The sequence below is a fragment of the Mixophyes fleayi genome, chromosome 4 (genome assembly GCF_038048845.1).
Source record: "Mixophyes fleayi isolate aMixFle1 chromosome 4, aMixFle1.hap1, whole genome shotgun sequence".
Lineage (NCBI taxonomy): Eukaryota > Metazoa > Chordata > Amphibia > Anura > Limnodynastidae > Mixophyes > Mixophyes fleayi.
Genome location: NC_134405.1, coordinates 294,339,679 through 294,360,346, shown reverse-complemented (window position 1 = coordinate 294,360,346; position 20,668 = coordinate 294,339,679). Strand labels below are relative to the sequence as shown.

At 37.6% G+C, this 20,668-nt stretch overlaps 1 protein-coding gene across 1 annotated transcript in view; it reads left to right on the top strand.

Annotated features, from left to right (window-relative positions):
* The window catches only part of LOC142152831 (organic cation/carnitine transporter 2-like), a 34,969-nt gene extending 17,407 nt beyond the window's left edge, over positions 1-17,562 (top strand). Inside the window, exons 4-10 of the mRNA XM_075209846.1 lie at positions 1,944-2,115; positions 6,565-6,691; positions 10,526-10,626; positions 11,512-11,726; positions 11,899-12,081; positions 12,487-12,622; positions 14,390-17,562. Coding sequence (XP_075065947.1) covers positions 1,944-2,115; positions 6,565-6,691; positions 10,526-10,626; positions 11,512-11,726; positions 11,899-12,081; positions 12,487-12,622; positions 14,390-14,477 — 1,022 coding nt within the window. The 3' untranslated portion in view covers positions 14,478-17,562. The remainder of the gene's footprint in view (positions 1-1,943; positions 2,116-6,564; positions 6,692-10,525; positions 10,627-11,511; positions 11,727-11,898; positions 12,082-12,486; positions 12,623-14,389) is intronic.
* The last annotated feature ends 3,106 nt before the right edge of the window (positions 17,563-20,668 follow it).

The following is a 20,668-nucleotide window of genomic DNA, read 5'->3' as shown; positions in this document are numbered from 1 at the left end:
TTGAGATGTTGCGTGCCTTCTTTTCAAACTGGTTTTACAGGAATGTCATAGAATGCAACTGCATAGATACAAAAGTTTGCGAAGAGTTTTGTGGATCAGAACAATCTTTGCAGAGTAAGGAATAGGGGCACGAATGCACCTACTTGTGCATCAACCGCTACAAACAAGATTTTGTTTTGTGGGACTAAATTAGATAAACAGATGGCTGCTTTGTGGAATGCTGTAGAGCCTCTTTCTCCCATCAACAGGACTTGAACTTTAGGTACCGGAGTTTGCTTCCAATGGGATGCATTTTGCCCCTTCCGGGGGCTTTTTTGCTAAGAAGCATATTCCTATCACTTCTAGGTTAATAAATACCTTCAAACTCCCAAATAGTATAATAAATGAGTCTCTATCTCCTTACTCTTATTATTATTGTTAATAATTAAAGACCGACATGAAGCTAAAATGAGAAATCTTTTCAGAGACCAACTGAAAATATAGGTTGTGGCTGTATAGTGTTATTTGTATGCACTATGTACTGCATTTTCAGTTGTATCCGCAAAGCTAGACGCACATTGCATTTCCATGGGTAGTTATAAGGACTGTGAAGTGGGCTGTACCTTGTAATGTGCTAGGCAGGCATGTAGAAACGATTGCGCACATAAAGATTCAGCACTTTTTAAGTGGTTTATAAATTTACCGTTACTGAAAAGCAATCAATATAAAATGTCAGACCTAAGATGTAGTGGTATAAATATAGCCTTTTTGGACTTACTGCAAAAACCGCTTGAGGTACTCAGTAAGCGATTGGCACAAAGCCGCACCTGCTGTCGCAGGGCAGTACTGCAAAGTTTGAAAGCACAACATGACCTTGATCATTGAAGGCCATAAGGCGCATGGTTTCTCACCTTGTACTACTTTCCTAATCGATGAAATTGCTCCGTTTTAAACCAGCGATACGCAACCTAATATATTTCAGGGGCCTGAATGTCAGTAATAAGTTAAAACTACATTTAACCAAAGAAAGAGACCCCATCTGTAATAATGTCACAAATCTGGCAATAAAATTGGAAGGAGCTGGGGGCCCAAGTGTAGGACACCTGTTACCTGTCACTGTTTTAAACTAATAATATATTTTATATTTATTTATATTTAACCCCCCTACTGCTATTGTCCCCTTGTGCATCGTATCTCGGTGATGTCACTAGTTCCTAGTGAATGGGTATGTTGAATATTGGTCAACCTAAAAAATTACTGCCTCTACTGTGTATATATTGGGAATAATTAATGATCTAGAAAAAGGGGCTGACATGTGATGGGACTGGTAAGTATATATAAACGTTTCTCTTAGAATGTAAAGTCTCTTCTGTAACATGTTTCAATATCTCATAGTTCTTACTATTGTGAAATGACACACAGGACTAGATTTACTAAGCTGCGGGTTTGAAAAAGTGGGGATGTTGCCTATAGCAACCAATCAGATTCTAGCTGTCATTTTGTAGAAGGTACTAAATAAATGAAAGCTAGAATCTGATTGGTTGCTATAGGCAACATCCCCACTTTTTCAAACCCGCAGCTTAGTAAATCTAGCCCACAGAGTTTTATTATCATGTGGTATAACCACACGATTAAGGTTGGTCTGCAAAAGACTCCAGTCCAAACACAATCTTAAAATCACTTTTATTGTTAATAAGTTAAAACACTGGTCAATATATATACTGGTCTCCAGAGGCAAAAATATTAAAATTGAATAGGTGAACCACATGATGATAAAATTCTTTGTAGCTGTAATATGTAGTTGGGAAGAGCACCGCCTCACGTTATATTGTTTATGAGTCACGTATATAAATTATGTGAGGAGTCCAATCCCTTGAGCGGATCAATTTCTTTTTGGTTTATACTTATTGTCAAATGACGTAACTTGTCCACTTTGGATAATTTTCTAATCATCTTTTCAACAGGCGCAGAGATACTTGGCAAGTCGGTGCGCATTATATTCTCTACTCTGGGCGTGTGCATATTCTACGCTGTGGGATACATGTTGTTGCCACTGTTTGCTTACTTCATCAGAGACTGGCGGATGCTGCTGCTGGCCCTTACTGCCCCGGGCTTGTTTTGTATTCCTTTGTGGTGGTAGGTGCCATGCTGACTGAGGCAGAGACATTCATTCGCGTTCTCCAATAAGGTTGTTCTATATGTATATACTTAACGTGCTTGAAGGTGATGGCAAAGACACTCCTAAACTGCGATTTGCAATTATAAATTTAAGTGTTGGGGGAGCAAGATGTATTGTGAGTGGTTTGTGCATGTGCAGATACTAATTTGCGACTGGTGTACACAAAGCAGTGACCTATTATGGATAGCTCTGCAGAATAGGAAAGTACTTAAAGTGGAAGTGGAACCTTGTCCAGTAGGTATTATGATTCCAAGGGGCATGCCTAGACATTTTGGGCCTTCTATCCTAATGGGGCCCACCACCTTCTACCACGGCAGTTCTGTTCCTGCTGATCCGTCCTCATATATAATAGACTATGGATCACTGAGATCCCTGCCCTTAAGTAATACCTCACCCCCCTGACAGACATCCTGCACATTGACTACTACTTGGAGTAGTGTCTGATACAAAGAGCTCGTTTTGGTTGATCTAACAATAGAATTGAATAATGAAATGGTTTGAAATAACCCCACATTTCACTATATGACAAGACCAGTCCATCCGAGTTCAGAGCAGATTCTACATCTGATAGTCCGTGCTATTTCTCGGTGTTGGGGTTGAGAGGCATAGAAGAAATAAGATGAGAAAAGCGTAGACTTAAAGTATAGAAAAGAGCAGAATCTAAACTTAGTAGATTGGGGAGGGTTTAATTCCAGGTCTTGCTGGGGGTCTGATGACCATGACTTGGATAACGCCATACGTTCATGATGCACAGTCCCCCAAATTGGTTATAATTGGGCTCCTTTTTTTTCTGCATGGGTTTTTCTTACGCCCTTTTCCATTATACAGGAAACCTAAGTGGGATACTGGTTATTCTTTATGCTTGGTAGAGAGCACAACATTGTTTAAAAAAATAGCCAGCCTTATGTTGACGAGCTCAGATTCTCGTTATTGTGATTAAAGGGACCAATGCAGCAAGTCTTCACAAATCTGCTTGTACAGGGGTTCGTTATAGTAATTGGTAAGAAGTAGTGGAAGCAGAATTTTAATTACTTATCTGTCTGTGGTCGTGGAGCACTTTTTGTAGAAGGTTGTACAGGAGCAGAGGTTCATAGATGGTTGATATTATATGTGATTGTGGTCCATATTATTATTATTATTATCATTTATTTGTTAGGCGCCACAAGGTATCCGCAGCGCCGCACACAGTACTAACAGTAGACTATACAGGGTGAAACCATACAGAACAATGAACAAAAAGTACCAATACTTCAGAAACTCCGGCTAGTCATATGCAGTAAAGACGGAGCGGAAGAACAGGTATGGAGACAGGAGGGGAGGGGGCCCTGCTCATATGAGCTTACATCCTAAGGGAGGGTAAACCGACCAGGCACAAGAGGAGCTAGTTGAGGCAAGAGGAGAGAAGGGAGGATGAGCAAAGGGAGGAGATGGGGGTTAAGTAGATGGTAGGGTTTGAGGAAGAGGTGAGTCCATAGAAGGTGGATGAGTGGGCTTAAAGGAAATGGGCTGTTCCAGATTTTAAGAGATAGGGGGTGCAAGAGATAATTATGTGAGTAGTGAAAAGAGCACGGTTAGGGTAAAGATACTGGTGTAGCAAAAAAGTGAATTAGGGATTGGGAAACAAGTGAAAGATTGGTGATAGAGAGAGATAAGTATTACACAGGTCTTAAGAATATTATGTGGTGGTACATAGTTATAAGGATAGCAATGGTAGGGTAGAGTATTGTCTGTTAAGAAGTAGAGCTGGCAAATGGGTGTAAGGGATATGTGTTCAAAGATGTGTAACGTAACTTTGAAAGTCTAATGTGAGCAGTGCAGTAGTGGTAACGATGGGAGAGAGATGGTGTTACAGAAGCAATGGGGATTTACAGATTTAGAAAGGAGGACTAAGGACGTGGCCCTATATCAATAGTGAACAGAATCAATACAATGAAAAAATTAAGTAGTACAATGTAGATAAAGCATTTTGTGCACCATAAGCTATATTCATGTGGCTTACTTATAGAACATTAACCCCGCTCACAAATAATATATTTCTCTAACCTCCCTCACATTCACCCACCACTGACTACTCAGCAATATCTTGGGATCTATGGGTGTCAGTTGTACTTTGCCTTTCCAGCAGTGATAGTCATTCCTCACGGTTGACTTACATTGAACTCCTGGATTATTGACCATTAATTATTTTCCAAATGCTGATACAGACTTAATGGTATGGGGTTAAACAGTGATCTATTGGAATCCTAATGTTCTGTTTGCCAATTTGTGTTTAAAAGGGACATGCTTCTGTAAAAAATTTTCCTATCCGTGAATAAAAACAATTAAGCATGAACATTATCCATGGGTTAGAAGTACATTAGAAAGTAGCAAATTCATGTTTGTTGTTTGTCCATTGTCATCTGTAAGCCAGGTACCTGCAATGAAAATCTTTAATTTGCAGAATTGAAATGATGACCATTATTGTAGTTGTTGAGAACAGTATTGGCTATATATAGCTTTGCACATTTTGCAAGGAGATGTGGTTTCTTCCCACAAGGGGGCACCGCTGTAATTGTAAAAAGTATGGGATATACTCATTTAAGCCAGAAGTGTTTTATCTTTACAAGACGTTATCAGCTATTCCATTACAGAATGTCACCTGCTAGTACAATATTGTAGTAAAATGTGTAATTTGCATGATTTTCTCCTGACATTTAGTTTGCTTAATGGAACATTATACACAATATATATAATATTTTTTTTATATAATATGGTATTTAAAATGCCATGTTTCGTAGAATTCTTGCTAAAAGGTTTTTTGTCATCTCTTCTGTTTCCTGACAGAGATCCTGTCTACTTTTAAGAAAAAATAAGTGTATTTAACACTGTAAACATTGCAAAAATAAGCTAAAATATACAGGAAACAGGATATCTGAAATAAGACTTGGGGGTATATTTACTAAACTGCGGGTTTGAAAAAGTGGAGATGTTGCCTATAGCAACCAATCAGATTCTAGCTATCAATTATTCAGTACAGGCTACAAAATGAAAGCTAGAATCTGATTGGTTGCTATTGGCAACATCTCCACTTTTTCAAACCCGCAGTTTAGTAAATATTCCCCCTTAGTGCTGAGAACTTCTTTGGCTGTCACAACTATCTTGTTAATTACCTTTTCATTGTCTTTAAATTCACACTATTATTTTTTACCTAATGCTGTTATAGGAGAAATAAAACTTTTTGTTTGGAGGATTTTAAATGGACAAAATAAATTTTATATTTTTTTTTTAATTATTTTTGCGTGGAGCGCAAGAGTGCCTCTGCATTAGAAATCTTTCCCTTTTTTTATATTGTTTGTTTTGGGAGAGCACCCCCAATAAATGGGAATTGTCTGAATATATAATAGAAGGAGGTGTCACATCTATTTCGGTGTGGATTGTGAAGGTGTTTGTTTTGAAGACTCTTCAAAAGTTCTTGCTTGGTGAAATCAAGAAAGGGACCTCTTTCAATGGGTGGGGGTGTGGTGTACTAGATAATCTACTAATCTACGCCCCATCACCACCACCTCACCACAGTGAAAAGTCATGGTAGATTCTGCAGTACTAATTAGGAAAGGTGGAATTAGCCTTTACTTATGATGCTACAGGTGCCTGTGTCATAGTCCTAGAGAGGCAGTTTATTGCAGATTATTTAAATTTCTAATAAAGGCAATTTATCCTCTAAAAGGGTGAATCCTTATAACCAATTTTCGAAAAGGATTAATATCATCTTCTCTTGTACTATATTTATTTTTAGTGGGCTACTTATTTTCATCTTATATTGATTATCCTGGCTATGCCTATATATGCTTCCTACATTCATGACCTGTGCAGTAAGAAAGTTCTACATGAATCATTGAGTTCCTACAGCAAAGTCATGGCTTTTTGGATATTGGTCCTTATTACACTAGAACTATAACTCTATAGGGACTGCCGGCAACTTGCCCCCTCTAAAGTTGACCATACATACTATAATTATTACAGTCCTGTCTCATCTTCCGATCACACAGAGAGACCATAAAGAAACCAGAGGTGATTTGGCTGTTCGAACTAGAAACACATATGGCTGTATCTCATTGATTTGGCCACTCGCACGTCGCCAAATGTAATGTTGATCCCTGTGCCCGGGTTGGGCAGTAGTATTGGCACATGTGTGGCTATCATTAGTTTCCATGCGTATTAATTTGAGCATAAAACCGATTAAACAATTGCTGGACATACGGAGTATTTTATTCATTTATCACTGGCCTAGATACACCCTGTATCCACACGCTACAGGGAACATTTCTGAACATACTGATTTCTAGTATTGTAAGTGACTGCATTGAATATATTCACTCTATTTTGTTAGAGCAGTACTTGCATAGAAGTAACTTTACATGTGTTTGCAGGTTTATCCCAGAGTCTCCGCGATGGCTGATATCTCAGGGCAGAGTTAATGAAGCTGAAGATATAATAAGGAGAGCAGCCAAGAAAAATGGCCTAACCCCACCTGACATAATCTTCAATGTTTCAGAGGTATCTGTTGTACTTTGGAATTCAAATTTTACCATTTACTTCACTACGCTTGTTGTGAGATTACAGAGGGTGTAGGCGGGGGTGGAACTACTTCATTGCAGGGAGTGTGGCAGCTGCTGGGCTCGCTTCTGGGCCCTATAGACGATGCCCTCTCTGCAAGAGACAGAGCTCTGCCACTGCATTGCTCATTACGCCTAAACTGCGGGAAACTTAGAAACCAGGAGCCAGTTTGTTGGGAACTAGCAAATTCTTTTAATCTGCCAGGAAAAGATTTGTCTCTATTGACATCAAATGAAAGATTTAAATAATGTGTCATTACTGTAAAATGAAAAGCATATTTTAAGTTGACTCTAAATTCCATGACCTGTATAAATACACACACAGGACACTTCTAACATACTTACATTAACCTTTATTTATGCAAACATATTATGCAATTATTTACAATGAGAGCATGTTCATTCACTGCCCCACTGCAGACACACAATGCACACACTCCAAGACCCCTTTTAGTCAGTGGACAATTAACCTACCAGTAAGTTTTTTGAGTATGGGAGGAAACAAGAGCAACTGGAGGACACACTTGCAAACAATGGGAGAACATACAAAGATAGCTCCCTGGTCAGATTGGAACTCCAAGGGGTATATGCGGGTTTGAAAAAGTGGAGATGTCTATAGCAACCAGTCAGATTCTAGTTATCATTTATTTAGTACATTATACAAAATGACAGCTAGTTTTTGATTGGTTGCTATAGGCAACAACTCCACTTTTTCAAACCCACAGTTTAGTAAATATATCCCAAGGCTCCATGCTGCTCAATGCTCTTTTCTGTGCCAGCTTTGTAGTCAGTACATTATTACGTATGTATTTCACAACAACTTGTACATTTTTAAACCTTTTTTTTTCCACGAAAATGTTTTTTTTTTTTTTTCCCCCTTGAAGCTGATTTACAAATATGACGTTTTTTGTTTTTTTCCATCCTTCGATACAGAATAAATGTTTTAGCTTTCTGCATGAAATGGCATTAGTTACAGCACAGAATGTGTTTCCAGACGGCAGGAGATCTGTCAGAGGCACATCTGGAAGTTGCACTTTATATAACAAAACACAGCATCCCTATGGGGAATATAAAGGCTAAATTTGAAATGTATTTTTTCCGTTTGTTATGAAATGTGGAAAATGTCACAATGTGGTAACATTTCACTTGAGTTTCCATAAATGGTTTGTAAGGGAACCACAAAGCCTATGAATTTTGGAATTGCAAAGCATAATCCATTCAGAGAAGCATTGAAGCTTGTGGGCTGTGTAAGTGTACTCTTAAATAAAAGCACACCAAATGCTGTTGCAAACACATAACATTTAGTAACACAACCAATGCTCTTAAATAAGGAAGTATTGGTTGTAATAAGGAGGAAAAAGAGAACATTTACATTGCTAAGGACTAAAAGGAACTGAAAATGTATAATGGAATTACGAGAAGTATTACAAAATAAGTAAAAAAGGAAATCAGATTAGCAAAGACTGAAGCTGAAAAAGAAATTGCAAAAGATAAGTCTAATCCCAAAGTACATAGATGGTGAAATAAAAAAGTTTATACAAATCGGCTACTGCATACCAAAGTGGGAAAAATAATCGTAGAAGATGAATGAAGAGATGATTTTTATTAAATGTCTTTTTACCATCTGTATTTACACGACCGGACAAACATAGCAATAAGTTGCGTAGCCTATGCACACCATTAAATGTTACTTGTCTAACTCAGGAGTTCAGACCAAATAATATTAATATAGATAACGCACCTGGCTTCAACCTGCTGACGGAACTAAGTTTGATAATTGATAGACCACTATTTCGTTTATTGATGGTCTCCCTCCTAACTGGGGAAATGCCACAAGATTGGTGGAAAGAGAATGCGGTGAAGGGAATAAACTCTGAACCAAGAAATTTACAGACCTATCAGTTTGACATCTGTTGTTGGTAAATGATTTGAATAGATTCTGATGGATGAAATTGTGAGGCAAATTGTAGAAAATACGTTGATTAGTGTCGGCATAGTTTTTCAAAGGGACTAATCATGCCTTACAAATTTTGATTTAGTTAATATGATAAGGTAAGCTAAACCTGGATTTTGATTTAATGGTAAAGCATTCAGTACTGTCCCTCATAGTTCTTGTACATAAAATTAGGATTACTAGGTCTAGTGGACAACGTATGTAGATGGGTACAGAACCGGATGAAGGATAGAAGACTATAAACTCTACGTATTCAGACTGGGCTATAGTTATTGGTAACATACCACAGGGATCGGTATTGATCCTTGTAATTATTTAATCTTTTTATTAATGATCTTGTAGATGGCCCAGAATGTAAAGTGTCCATATTTATCAACAACATGCTACAGAAAGATTTAAATGGCAAACTGGCCTGTGGCATGGCAGATGCAATTTGATATAAAGGCACCTTGACCATGGTAATGACTGTGATGCTTACATATTAAATGAATAATTTAATTGAATAGTAGATAATGTAGCAGCAACAAACCATTCTAGACAGCAGCTACAAAGGCAACTAAAACTATGGGATACATCATGAAAAATGCATTAATCGATATAGCAGTGATAAATTCTCGTGCTGCAAGCATGTTGTTACCATTGTATAAGTCACTAGTTAGACCCTATCTTGAATATTGGTACAATTTTGGGCATGCCACTATAAATAGGACATGGAGGTCATAGAGGCACCCTATCGCATATCTGGTGGTCGTGTCCTAATATTTCCTCCTTCTGGGATAAGATCACTGGTCTCCTGACCTCCCTTCTTCAGTCCTCCTATTCTGAGAGATCCTTGGTCATTCCTCCTCTGCTACCCGCTGCAAGACACTGATGTTCACTTTGCAAAACTGGTGTCGCATGTCTTGCCGGCTGCAAGGTGCCTGATTGCCAAATCTTGGAAGAGCCCAGAACTGCCCCGCGTCTCTTCTCTGAAATCCTATATATGGTTAATTGCTAATATGGAGAAAATCACCATCCACCTCTGAGACAAAGAAGCCAAGTTCCACTAAATCCGGTCCCTCTGGCTGTACCTGTAATGTGCCCCATTGGTCTCTTATCTGTGTTGCCCATCTCTGACTCAACGTCCTATGGCCCAGTCGTTGTGCCTCCCCCGCCTGTGACGTCCCTAATTCCCCCTGGCTTCCCACAGCTGACTATCATCCCCTCCTACCCTTATCCTTCTTAAAATACAACGTTGTTGCTAGATTTGTAAGTGTTCTTCAGTGTTCACATGTTTTTCTACAAATGGCTATTCTGCTGCTTATGACCCCTTTTTTTTTTTTTTTTTTTTGCTGTTTCTGTAACTATCGTGTTTGCTGTCATTCAAGAAAAAATCATAGGAAAACTCCAGGGGGTTCAGAAGTGGGCAGCCTCAATAATAAAGGGTTAATGTCTAAAGAGAGGTTAGAAAACTAGGTTTGTCTATGGGGGGGGAAAAAGGTACCTCTGAGGTGACCTACTTAATACATTATGTATTCATTTAATATCAATACACACATTTGTCAGATTGTATCTTAAGAAAACCGTTCCAATGTCACTATTTCTTAAGTTACTTGCCACAAACAAAACCAGATCCCGACTAGCACACTGGAGTCAAGCAGACATTTGAAAAATTATTATCCTCTGTAGACCATAAAAGAATCACTCCAAAAAGCTGTCACCCCTCTTCCATATCTATATTGCTATGTAGTTTAATATCGGAAATTAAAACCAAAATATGTGCAATTATATTATAAATAAAATGCTTCATATCTAAATATGTTTCTCTGTTTGGTTGAATAGTTAAACGTACTGAAGGACCAGTCTCACAAGAGTTATACAGTTTTTGACCTGCTGAAAACCGGGAACATCCGTACTGTAACATTTCTATCAATTTTGCTCTGGTAGGTAGCACAAATTTTAGAGGCTGACGCGTGCTGGAGTTAGTGTTATTTGGGAGCTTTCAGCAAATGCACCACAATATTATACCTTAGTCTTTACTTTGCTTGTGCCAGCATTATTACCTGTCTATATTGCTAATGTATCATTATCTATGTTATTTTTTTTTTTTGTACTTTTAGGGGCTTATGTTGAGTTGAATGCTAATAGTGTTTTGGCTTATAATACACTTTTATACTTGTGCGCAAGTGCACAAAGCGCGAGTGCCGAAATTAGTGGTTTTTGCACCTGTTCGGATGTAAAAAAAAATAGAAAACCAAAAAAGAAAGCATATTATACCATCAAAAAGCGCAACTCAACATGAGCCACTAAGCACACTAGTCAACCAAGCAAAGTGGAGGCACGTGTCTCACTCTACATTATTGTCACTAGTTTCTAGTGATGCTATAACGGTGCCTCCCCTCCCTCCCTCCAAATTAATAATCGCCTCAATCCTCTGCATACCTGTTTGCCACCCCTGTAATGTGTTACATTGAGATACTGCAAGATAGAGTAATATGTCATGACATATAGTGCATTCCACTTTTCCGCAGAGAACTGCATTAACCACAGGTCTGCGAACCTATCAGACCTGTTTCCCTGCAGGCTGGGAATAGAGTGCTGAGTACTTTAGTCTGAATTGTACTGGTTATGTGGATGGAAATAAAATAAAAATAATTATAATAGGAGAACTCTCTTAAATGTATCTAAAAATGTAAAAATCTAAATGGTGAACCCCGCAGTTGGTAACCAGTCTTGAGTGCTGGTAGGTTCTTATAATTATGTCAGATAATCATTTCTAAAAGAATTTTCATTGTACTTTTGGCTCAGAAATATGTTTTCTTTTGCAGGATGATCATATCTGTAGGATATTTTGGCTTGTCACTCAACACTCCTAATTTGCATGGCGACCCCTATGTGAACTGCTTCCTGTCTGCGATCATCGAGGTCCCTGCTTATGTCATTGCCTGGGTGCTCCTCCAAAACTTCTCTCGCAGATACTCCACGTCTAGCACATTGTTCCTCGGAGGAGTTGTTCTGCTCTTCATACAACTAGTGCCTGAAGGTAAGGCACACCCCCCCCCCCCCCCTCAACATTGTAATTTACTAATTGTTGTGTAATATATTTTGAATGTACATGAAACCAGTATACATAGTTTTCCTGGCCTACAGCAGGCCCCTTTGATATAAATGTGTGCAGCATCAAACTGAAGAGTGTGATCTGTGTTTCATTGCAGAACTTAGCGTCCTGTCCATCGTGCTGGTCATGCTTGGGAAATTCGGAATCACGTCTGCCTTCTCCATGGTTTACGTTTACACTGCTGAGCTTTACCCTACAGTAGTAAGGAACATGGGGCTTGGTGTCAGTTCCATGGCCTCCAGATTGGGCAGTATCTTATCGCCTTATTTTGTTTACCTCGGTGAGACTTGTTCCTTTAAAAAATCTTTTCAAATAATAGCAAAAACGATGACTATGTGACTCGTTTATACATATTGTTAGGTTTAAATGATTATTTGAAACCTATTTATACGTTTTCAAAAAGAAAGATTCAGAAGACAGGTGTTGTGAAACTACAGCTCCCAGCATGCAACTGTTGACTGGCAGAGTATGCTGGGGCTTCACAACACTTGGAGAGCCACGGATTGGCCAGGCTTGCCTCATTTGATGACTATATCATAATTGGGTTAATTTTTGCCCTTTTTAGATGTGACAGTATATTATTAATGGTGTTATATGTATAATATTATATCCAACAGCTAAATATGTCAGTGCACTAATGTCTGTGAGACAATATAATTGTTTTTGTTATTTTCTTTTCTTCTAGGTGCCTATGACAAACATTTGCCTTTTGTCTTGATGGGCAGTCTCACAGTCCTTGTTGGTTTTTTTACCTTATTTCTCCCAGAAACATTTGGCACGCCTTTGCCAGACACCATTGAAGAGATGCTCAGAGTGAAAGGGTGTGTAACATATCTGCTCTTTGTTAATTCTTATTCCGCTTTTCTCAATCTCGTGGCTTTGTTTCCATTACTGCTGCTGTTTGTTTTACGGTGCTTTTTACCACCATTTTGTCATAGATCTTCATCTCTTGCTCTCCCTTGCTCTCCCTTCTCCCATGTGAGGTGGATAAGGATAGAATAATATGCAGCCAATCAAATTATCAGAATATTTACAGCCGTGCCGAATATTTCAGGAGATGAGGGTGCTGATCTTGTGGGAAGATCATGACATGCCCACTTGTGTGATGAAGAAGTAATGTAGCACTCCTGTCAGACAGACACTGAGGATAGTGGGGACACTCTTGTTATTGGTGTTATCAGAAGACACACATGTGGTGTAAAGTTTGCTAAAGCCATAAAATCCACTGCATACCTGCTTGTAAATCCCAAATAAATTAAAACAGACATAGGAATCTATTGGCACTTATTTCAGTGCTCCAGGATTGATTTGCCATGTTAAAATAAGCATTGTTCACTAAATAAATAAAGAGGAAAACCTGAACGCATGAGAGTACAGTGCACTTTACAACTAAATATTGTGTGTGTGTGTGTGTGTGTGTGTGTGTGTGTGTGTGTGTGTGTGTGTGTGTTTGTCCCCTGAAGTAACCGGACACAGAAGAAACAGAGTCCAGCTGTTACTTTCTTGCCTGTTCAGTTGTTGGACAGCCAGTGAGCCATGTAAAGGTGTGTGTGTCAGGCACACACATAAGAGGGGTTTCCAGTTGCCCAGAAATCTCACTATGGTTGAATCACCACCTCAGAAACCTGTGTATTCAGTAAGCATGTGTTGCTTAATCTTGAATCAAGAGCATATGGTGACTGTTACCATGTATCAGTGAGCAGCAGTTGCTGAGATGAACTCAGACCAGAATAGAAGAGAGCAGATTGCCCAAGATAATTTTCCTCCTCCCCTGCTTTCATGCTTCCATTAGAGGTAGGTTTTCAGCCTTGCATGTGTATCTATATCACCCTCTCTCCACGTATGTGTGTTGGGGTGTGTGTGTGTGTGTGTGTGTGTGTATGTATATATATATATATATATATATATATATATATATATATATATATATATATATATATATATATATATATATATATATATATATATATATATATATATATATATATAATTATACTTTCCTACTTTTGAAGGCAGCTGTCCGTTAGGCTCTGCCCCTGTCAATATTTACAATTCTAGCCAATCGCAGCAGGGGGCATGGCCACGATGCGCGTTTATCCCCGCCCCCACCATCTTGAACAAAGGGGACAGCTGCATCTGGCATGTTTGCCTGCTCTCTCGGGAGTCCGGGAGAACTCCCAAAAATTAGGGACATTCCAGGAGAGTAGGCAACTATGATTATATATTATATAGTGTGTGTTTATATCTCTCCCAGTTGTAATTGTATCTGTATGTATGTACATATTGTGTATTCCTGTCAGTTCCTTTCCTACCCTTTGTGTGTGTCTCTGTCTCTACGCTTCAGTAACCCCCTTCTGATATCGGCGACCATGCAGGCATAGGTTAAATTATATTTTTTTTAGTAACATTAATCTTACCACCATTGTGAGAAGGTGGCAATAGAACAGATATTGTGGCTGTGTACGTTTAGATATAGAGACATATATTCGTTTTTTAATTAACTGTAATGTGTGTATAAAATTATTTTTTGTGGACAGAGCTGTTTTTTCTTTTTTTTTCTTATTCCATTTTTTTTTCTGTCCCTCCAGATTTAAGTACAAACGAGGAATTAGACTTTCAAGGCAGAATAATGGACATAATGGACACGTGAAAGTACTTTCAAACACTGCATTATGAGACCGAGCTGTCTTCATCTTTTTCATTCACTGAATGTGTCTGTCCAAAACTGAACTATTGTATTTTTCTACCCACAGCTCTAGAGACTGTAATTGTGGGATTTATTTTACACAAAACACTGCAGTTTTCAGTAACCCCTCCAAAACCAGGATCGCATTGGTAGTTTGCATTAAATATTCAACACAAAGGGCTAATTTGATTTGGACCTGCTACATACTGCATCTGAACGGAAAGCTGCTGTAAGTAATGTGCCAGTATTTGAGTCTTTTAATCACTTTATGAAACTGACACTGGATGTTACTTTGTCAGTGTCCAGACACTGGAGAAGAAAGAATGACAATTGAACAAGATAGAAGATGGCTAATTGGTAATGCATTTAGAACTGCTACATTTTGTGTTTTGTCCTTTTATTTATTTTGTGTGCAACATTGCTGAGAATGCTACAAGCACCTTCTTAACTGACCTAAACATAAATTAATTAATTTATGTATGTATGAAAAGCTATCTGCATTCCATTGCCCTGCTGTAGTACTTTATTGTGATGGAAGTAGTTCAATCCTTGAACCTGTTACTGATTGAACCCCAGCCCATATTTGGTGTAAATGAGACATCCTAAAACGATGCGCTCTTACAAGTCGTCAGCCATCCGATTTAGTGTTTTTCTCATTAAAATATTTTTTTAAATGAAGATGTATTCGCTAAAGCCATTGCCTAGTGCCAATGAGTTAGTCATCTTAAAGTGGACATTTTTTTGAAAACTGGTGCCTAGGAAAAACAGGTACTGTAACCAATAAACAGTTTGTTTTTTTTTATTTATTTTTTAGTGTAGCTGAAAATTAATGAAGATTTGTGATTGCTGTAGGTTACAACCCCTTATTGTTGTGTGCCAATTTTCCTATATGTCCCCCAAAGTGTATGCAATGATTCCTAGCTTCAACAAACCAGAAAGTACTATGTTAGTATTGTAAAATCAAATGGTTCTTGGTTCACATATTTTAGTTTGCTGATACCTCTATGTGTTATGTTGTCTATGACTGCTGTGAAATAATACCTCTTTTCTAGTTCTGTGTCAAATTCTCTCAGGTGTTCTTACAAAGGATCACTTGTACGTTGGTTGTTATTCTTATTGATGGTTTTCTCACAACTTAAGCTGGGTACACACTGCAGAAAATAACCGAAGATGCGATTTCTATAACTATTTTGCCAACGACGAAAAGTCCCAATGATCATGCAGATTTATGTGTACACACCTACGCAATTTATCTTCAGATCTGTGATCTGCATCTCTCCTAACCACCTGCTGAAAAGATTGTGACTCTGCACACTGTACAGATATCTGCCTACACTGCTGGGCGAGTGTACACACTTCCAGATTTGTCCCATCATCATTCCATCGTTGATCCTGATTTTTAAGAAATTTGAAGAACCAACTCAAACAATACGCTGTGCTTTGGTATGATAAAACATGGTTATGGCAGCGTACAGACTAACGCGATATATTGCCAAAGGGTCATTTACCGTGTGATCTGCAAGATAATTGGATGAGAAACCTGCAGTGTGTACTCCACTATTGTCACTATGACATCTGTTATTGAACTATTACAAACCACCTCCAGTTTTTCTTATTCCCATTGATTTTGAATTGACTGCATACATAAGATTTCTAACAGCTTGTTCAGCTTACCTATAATGCTAGTTGTTAATGAAATGTTTCACATTTAGGGCCTAATGCAGAGTGGAACACAAGCGTGCGTCCAAGTCTGAATGAGTAGCAGATGTGTCCTTTTAACAACAGACGCACCCCTCAAACACTTACATCCAACTCGCACACCTATTCAATAATCTGTTTATTTTATGTTATGAATGCAGTTAGCCTATCTAATACAGCAGAAACAACTGCCAGACGTACGGACAAAAAAAAATATATTTTTGTAGTTCTGCAACAACACACTCAGCAATTTCTAACCTGTGGCTTAGCGACTACTAAAGTCTCAAAAAGCGTCTGTTAATCATTTTCAAACCTCTAATTACAAGCGGCTTGGGTGTTCGCCATCATCCGCTAATTACACCACTCCTTACTATCCGCAAATTAAATGGTTCTTTCAGTTGTGTATCTGTGACGTAGTCCCAGTCTTAATCCATACACAATTGCTTGCACATGCCCTTACTGTGCATTGCCTCGGTTACAACACCCCTTCCCTTCCCTGACACTCCTGTTCAGGCACAAGAAGTCATAAGTGGCAGGTCTGAGCACCTACAGTTGTGTATGTTCACTTATTTTGCATGCACAGTATGAAAAAGCCACAAACGAGGGTACGTATCACTGTATCATGCCCTTAATCTTCATCTCCGTTTGTTCTGTGATTTCTCCATTATTCGCAAAGGATAAGGATGTTTCAATGTAGAATATGCCCCACGCCCTCCCACAAACAAATAAGACACTAGTTGTCAACCTTTTTTTTGGTGCTAATGGATGCCACTCAATTCATTTGATCATAACATGTCAGTGGTAAAATGTATTATTGTGGCCCTGGCATTTGGATTCAGTATAAAAACAGACTGGAATTGTTATGTTTTACTGTTGTCAAACTCCTTAATGAATGTATTTGAATGTGATGTGTAGTCTGCAGAATGCTTTGGGGATTTTTTTGTTTGTTTCTCCCCACTTCACCTAACAAAACACTAGCAAACAATTTTTGATTAGGAGACCATCAAGAATGTAGCATTGTTATTTAAGAGAAGCCTAGTTATGTATAAATTCTAAATGTTGCCCGTATAAGTAGAATTCCATTATAAACCACATAATCACAAATGTTCTTCTTTTTGCAAGTTTTGAAACTTTTATGTCTGTATATTGTGGAACAAAAAAAATGCTAAGTGCTATTTTGTAAATCTTTTCTTGAGTCTTGACAAACTTTACATGTTGTAACTGTGTTTATTTGTTATGCTTACTTATTGTGCCCCCCTGATCAATTCATCTGAATGTCCATTATGAATAGAACACCCCACTGCAGAATTTTTCACACTCAAGTTTTTAAATCCAAACAAATGTATATATCCTTTAATAAAGTTAAATTATATTTAATATGTATATAATAGTATTTATAATGGTAATATTTCTTATTGAAGACTCGTTTGGTTGATAAAGTATTAAAGGTTGTCAGATTAACAAATTAAATCTCTTTTCTAAAAGCCATTGCTTTCTGGGATTAGTAAATTTTGAGATCTCATAGATCTGGTTATCCCAGTAGGATACAACCAAGAAAACTGCAAAGAAATCCTACAAGAACAACAGTCGCTGTCATAACTGGTAGGTGTATGCTAACTACCTTCTAACAGGTAGAAGAACTCAGAACAGAGCTACAGCCCCATTGTAAAGGGAGTGCACACTTATGCAACTGGGGTATTGTAGGCTTTTTATTTTTTTTATTGTTCATCAAAGCAAAATCTTGTTTTTCGATATGGGTGCCTAGTTCTGCATTTAGTTATCAACACCCAAATTCCGGTGGTAGTCATTAACACGACTACCACAACAATGCAACAAGTTGAAGCCTTGCGATAAAGTATTGTACATCCACCACCTCCTTGCATTACTCCCTTAACACCCCTAATAATAGTATCGTGCTTGAAAGTCACGTGACTTTCTGCTGCCGGCTTCATTTCTAACAATTGTGGCTGGTGGTCATTTCAAACCTTCGAGCTTAGCAGTGTTTCATGATTGACAGCTTTGCATTTCTGAAGTCAGGTAAACTGTTGTTGGCGTTGCAATTGTCGGGGTGACGTACCCATATTCACCCAGCACCTCCTGTCTGTAGAATTTTGCATCTTCACCTGCAAATGTAGACACATGCTCCTAGAAATGTGAGAGAACTCATGAACACCATAAGCCCGATCAACTTAATGAACCATCTGAATCTATACTCCTGCAGATGCAAATTCCAGAGCTCTGAAGCATCATGGGAGTGCCTGCACAGGCAGACGTGACAGGTCCTGCTTGTTTGGGGGTATGAGGTTTATTACTGTTTGTTTTTTGTTTTTTTGTAGGTAAATCCATTGTGTAGAGTTGAACTGAAGAGCATGTCCTCAATGTAACTATTTAGGGCAAAGATCTAATTAGGCAAAGCTTTTACCTCTTAATTCTAATTATAGAATGTTATCTGTAGAAAAAAAAAAAAAGTTGTAGTATTTTACATTTTGTTGGATGGGGTTCATGTCCGAATTTCAAAATATTTTCATGTAAGATAAAGGGCACATCCTACATGAACTTGTGTGTACTTGCTGTACGTAGTTTTGTAAAAGTATCCTGGTCATTTTATGTTGCTGCTTCACAACGTAATTGGTCTATTTAACATAGCTAATCACAATATAGCTTTTGAAAGAATTTTATATAATCTGTTAAATAAAAATCCATATAAAATACTGCATTTTTTTAAAGGTTATGAACATGTGAATTCAGATACATTAAATTGTTGTTCACCAAAGTGATCAAAATGACTTGTATGAAACCATGGAAACCCTTCTTTACTGAAGATAAATATCTGATGCATTTATTCTATACAGTGATTTTCAAGTTCAATATTGTTTTTTTTTTTTGGTTTTTTTTATTAAACAATAAATGTCATTTGTAATGCGGTTTCAAAATTGGACTTGCATTTAGCCACAATAACCTTTTTAAATCTTGTCACTTGTTTATACTGTAAGGGGATTATTGAATGTGGTTATTACCTGACCATAACTGCATATTCTGTCATTGTTCAGTAATTTCTAAACTTCTGTTGGTATTACAGTTGCCTAATCTGAGGTTCATACGTTTGACATCAATAGTGTCCCATTGTTCACAATATACTGAAGCCAGCATTTTGTTTAAAATAGTGTATGTATATACCAATAGTCCATATTGTCTGATATTATGGTCCCTCCTTCTGAATCATTTGTAGAAAAATAACTTTGTTTTTTTTGTTTTGTTTTAGCCTGTCTTGCACATTTTAGCTTATATTTATTTCCAATTTTACTTGAATTGTATTTAAGCACATCAATGCAAAATGTCTGTAAAATGTATGTTCTTATATTTCTACTTTAAATTTTAACTATTATAGTAATCTAGCAATTTTTCATGAAATAACATCATTTTGTATTGATATATTATGATGCCGTCAACACACAGAATTTTAATTTTTGGAGAAAAGTGGAATGATTAATTGGCGGTGACTGAAATAAAAAAAATTTTTTAAAACAAACCTTCAGTGTGTCTGTAAAAGGGCCTTTATTTTTTACAACTTAAAATAAAAAAATATATATATATTTATCTTCTACAGACCATACGAAAACAATAAAAAAATAGAACAAATTTAAGCAATGTTTGTAAAAAACATAAAACAAAACAAAAAAAACTAGAAAATAATGACGAAATCATAGCATTGAAAGTCCTTCATCTCAGGAGACCTACAATTTTGATCAACTGGACCAAAACACTCAATTTAACTTTTTTTTTTTATTTTGTGTTTTTGGTACAATGTGTGACAATATGCAATATACTACATATAATAAATCTATAACTGGAACGGGATGTATCAACGAATGTGAAAGTTATCATATTTGTCGCATTCTTAGGGATGTATCTTTTTCCACCAACAGGAAGTCACAATAAGGTAACTTCCTATGATCAGCAGTTGCCACCTCAATCTCATGAACAGCCATGATCTGAGTCTGACCTGTGTGTGTGACCTGAGTGTGTTCCATGCTCTGAATATAAAGTCTGTTATGGCTTCATACCTTTTTGTGTGCTTATGGAATTTAGTGCCTGGTACTTCACTAAAATATATAGTTACAAAGCAGCAGGACTTGGTAATGTTTCACAAGCAATGGTGTCTTAAGTAGCAAGTGAAAAACATAATTGGCAAAGGGCAACATTGTGAAAAACAGTCTGTTGAGATCTTCACAGAGCAGGATATAATTGTCTAATTGCAGTTGGAAAAATGTGCATTGCGCAAAATTTGTTGCACTAAGCCTGCACACAACTTACACCCATAATTTGAGTTGAGCGTATCTTATGATTGCTGCCTCTTACACTTGAAGAGGAAGATCAAGGGTGTTTGTATATGTTTAGTACAGTAAAGTCGAGGAGACGTGTCAGCCATGCCCCTTAGAGATGCTAATCGATTTGAGGGGTATCTTTGCACATCCCATAGGCT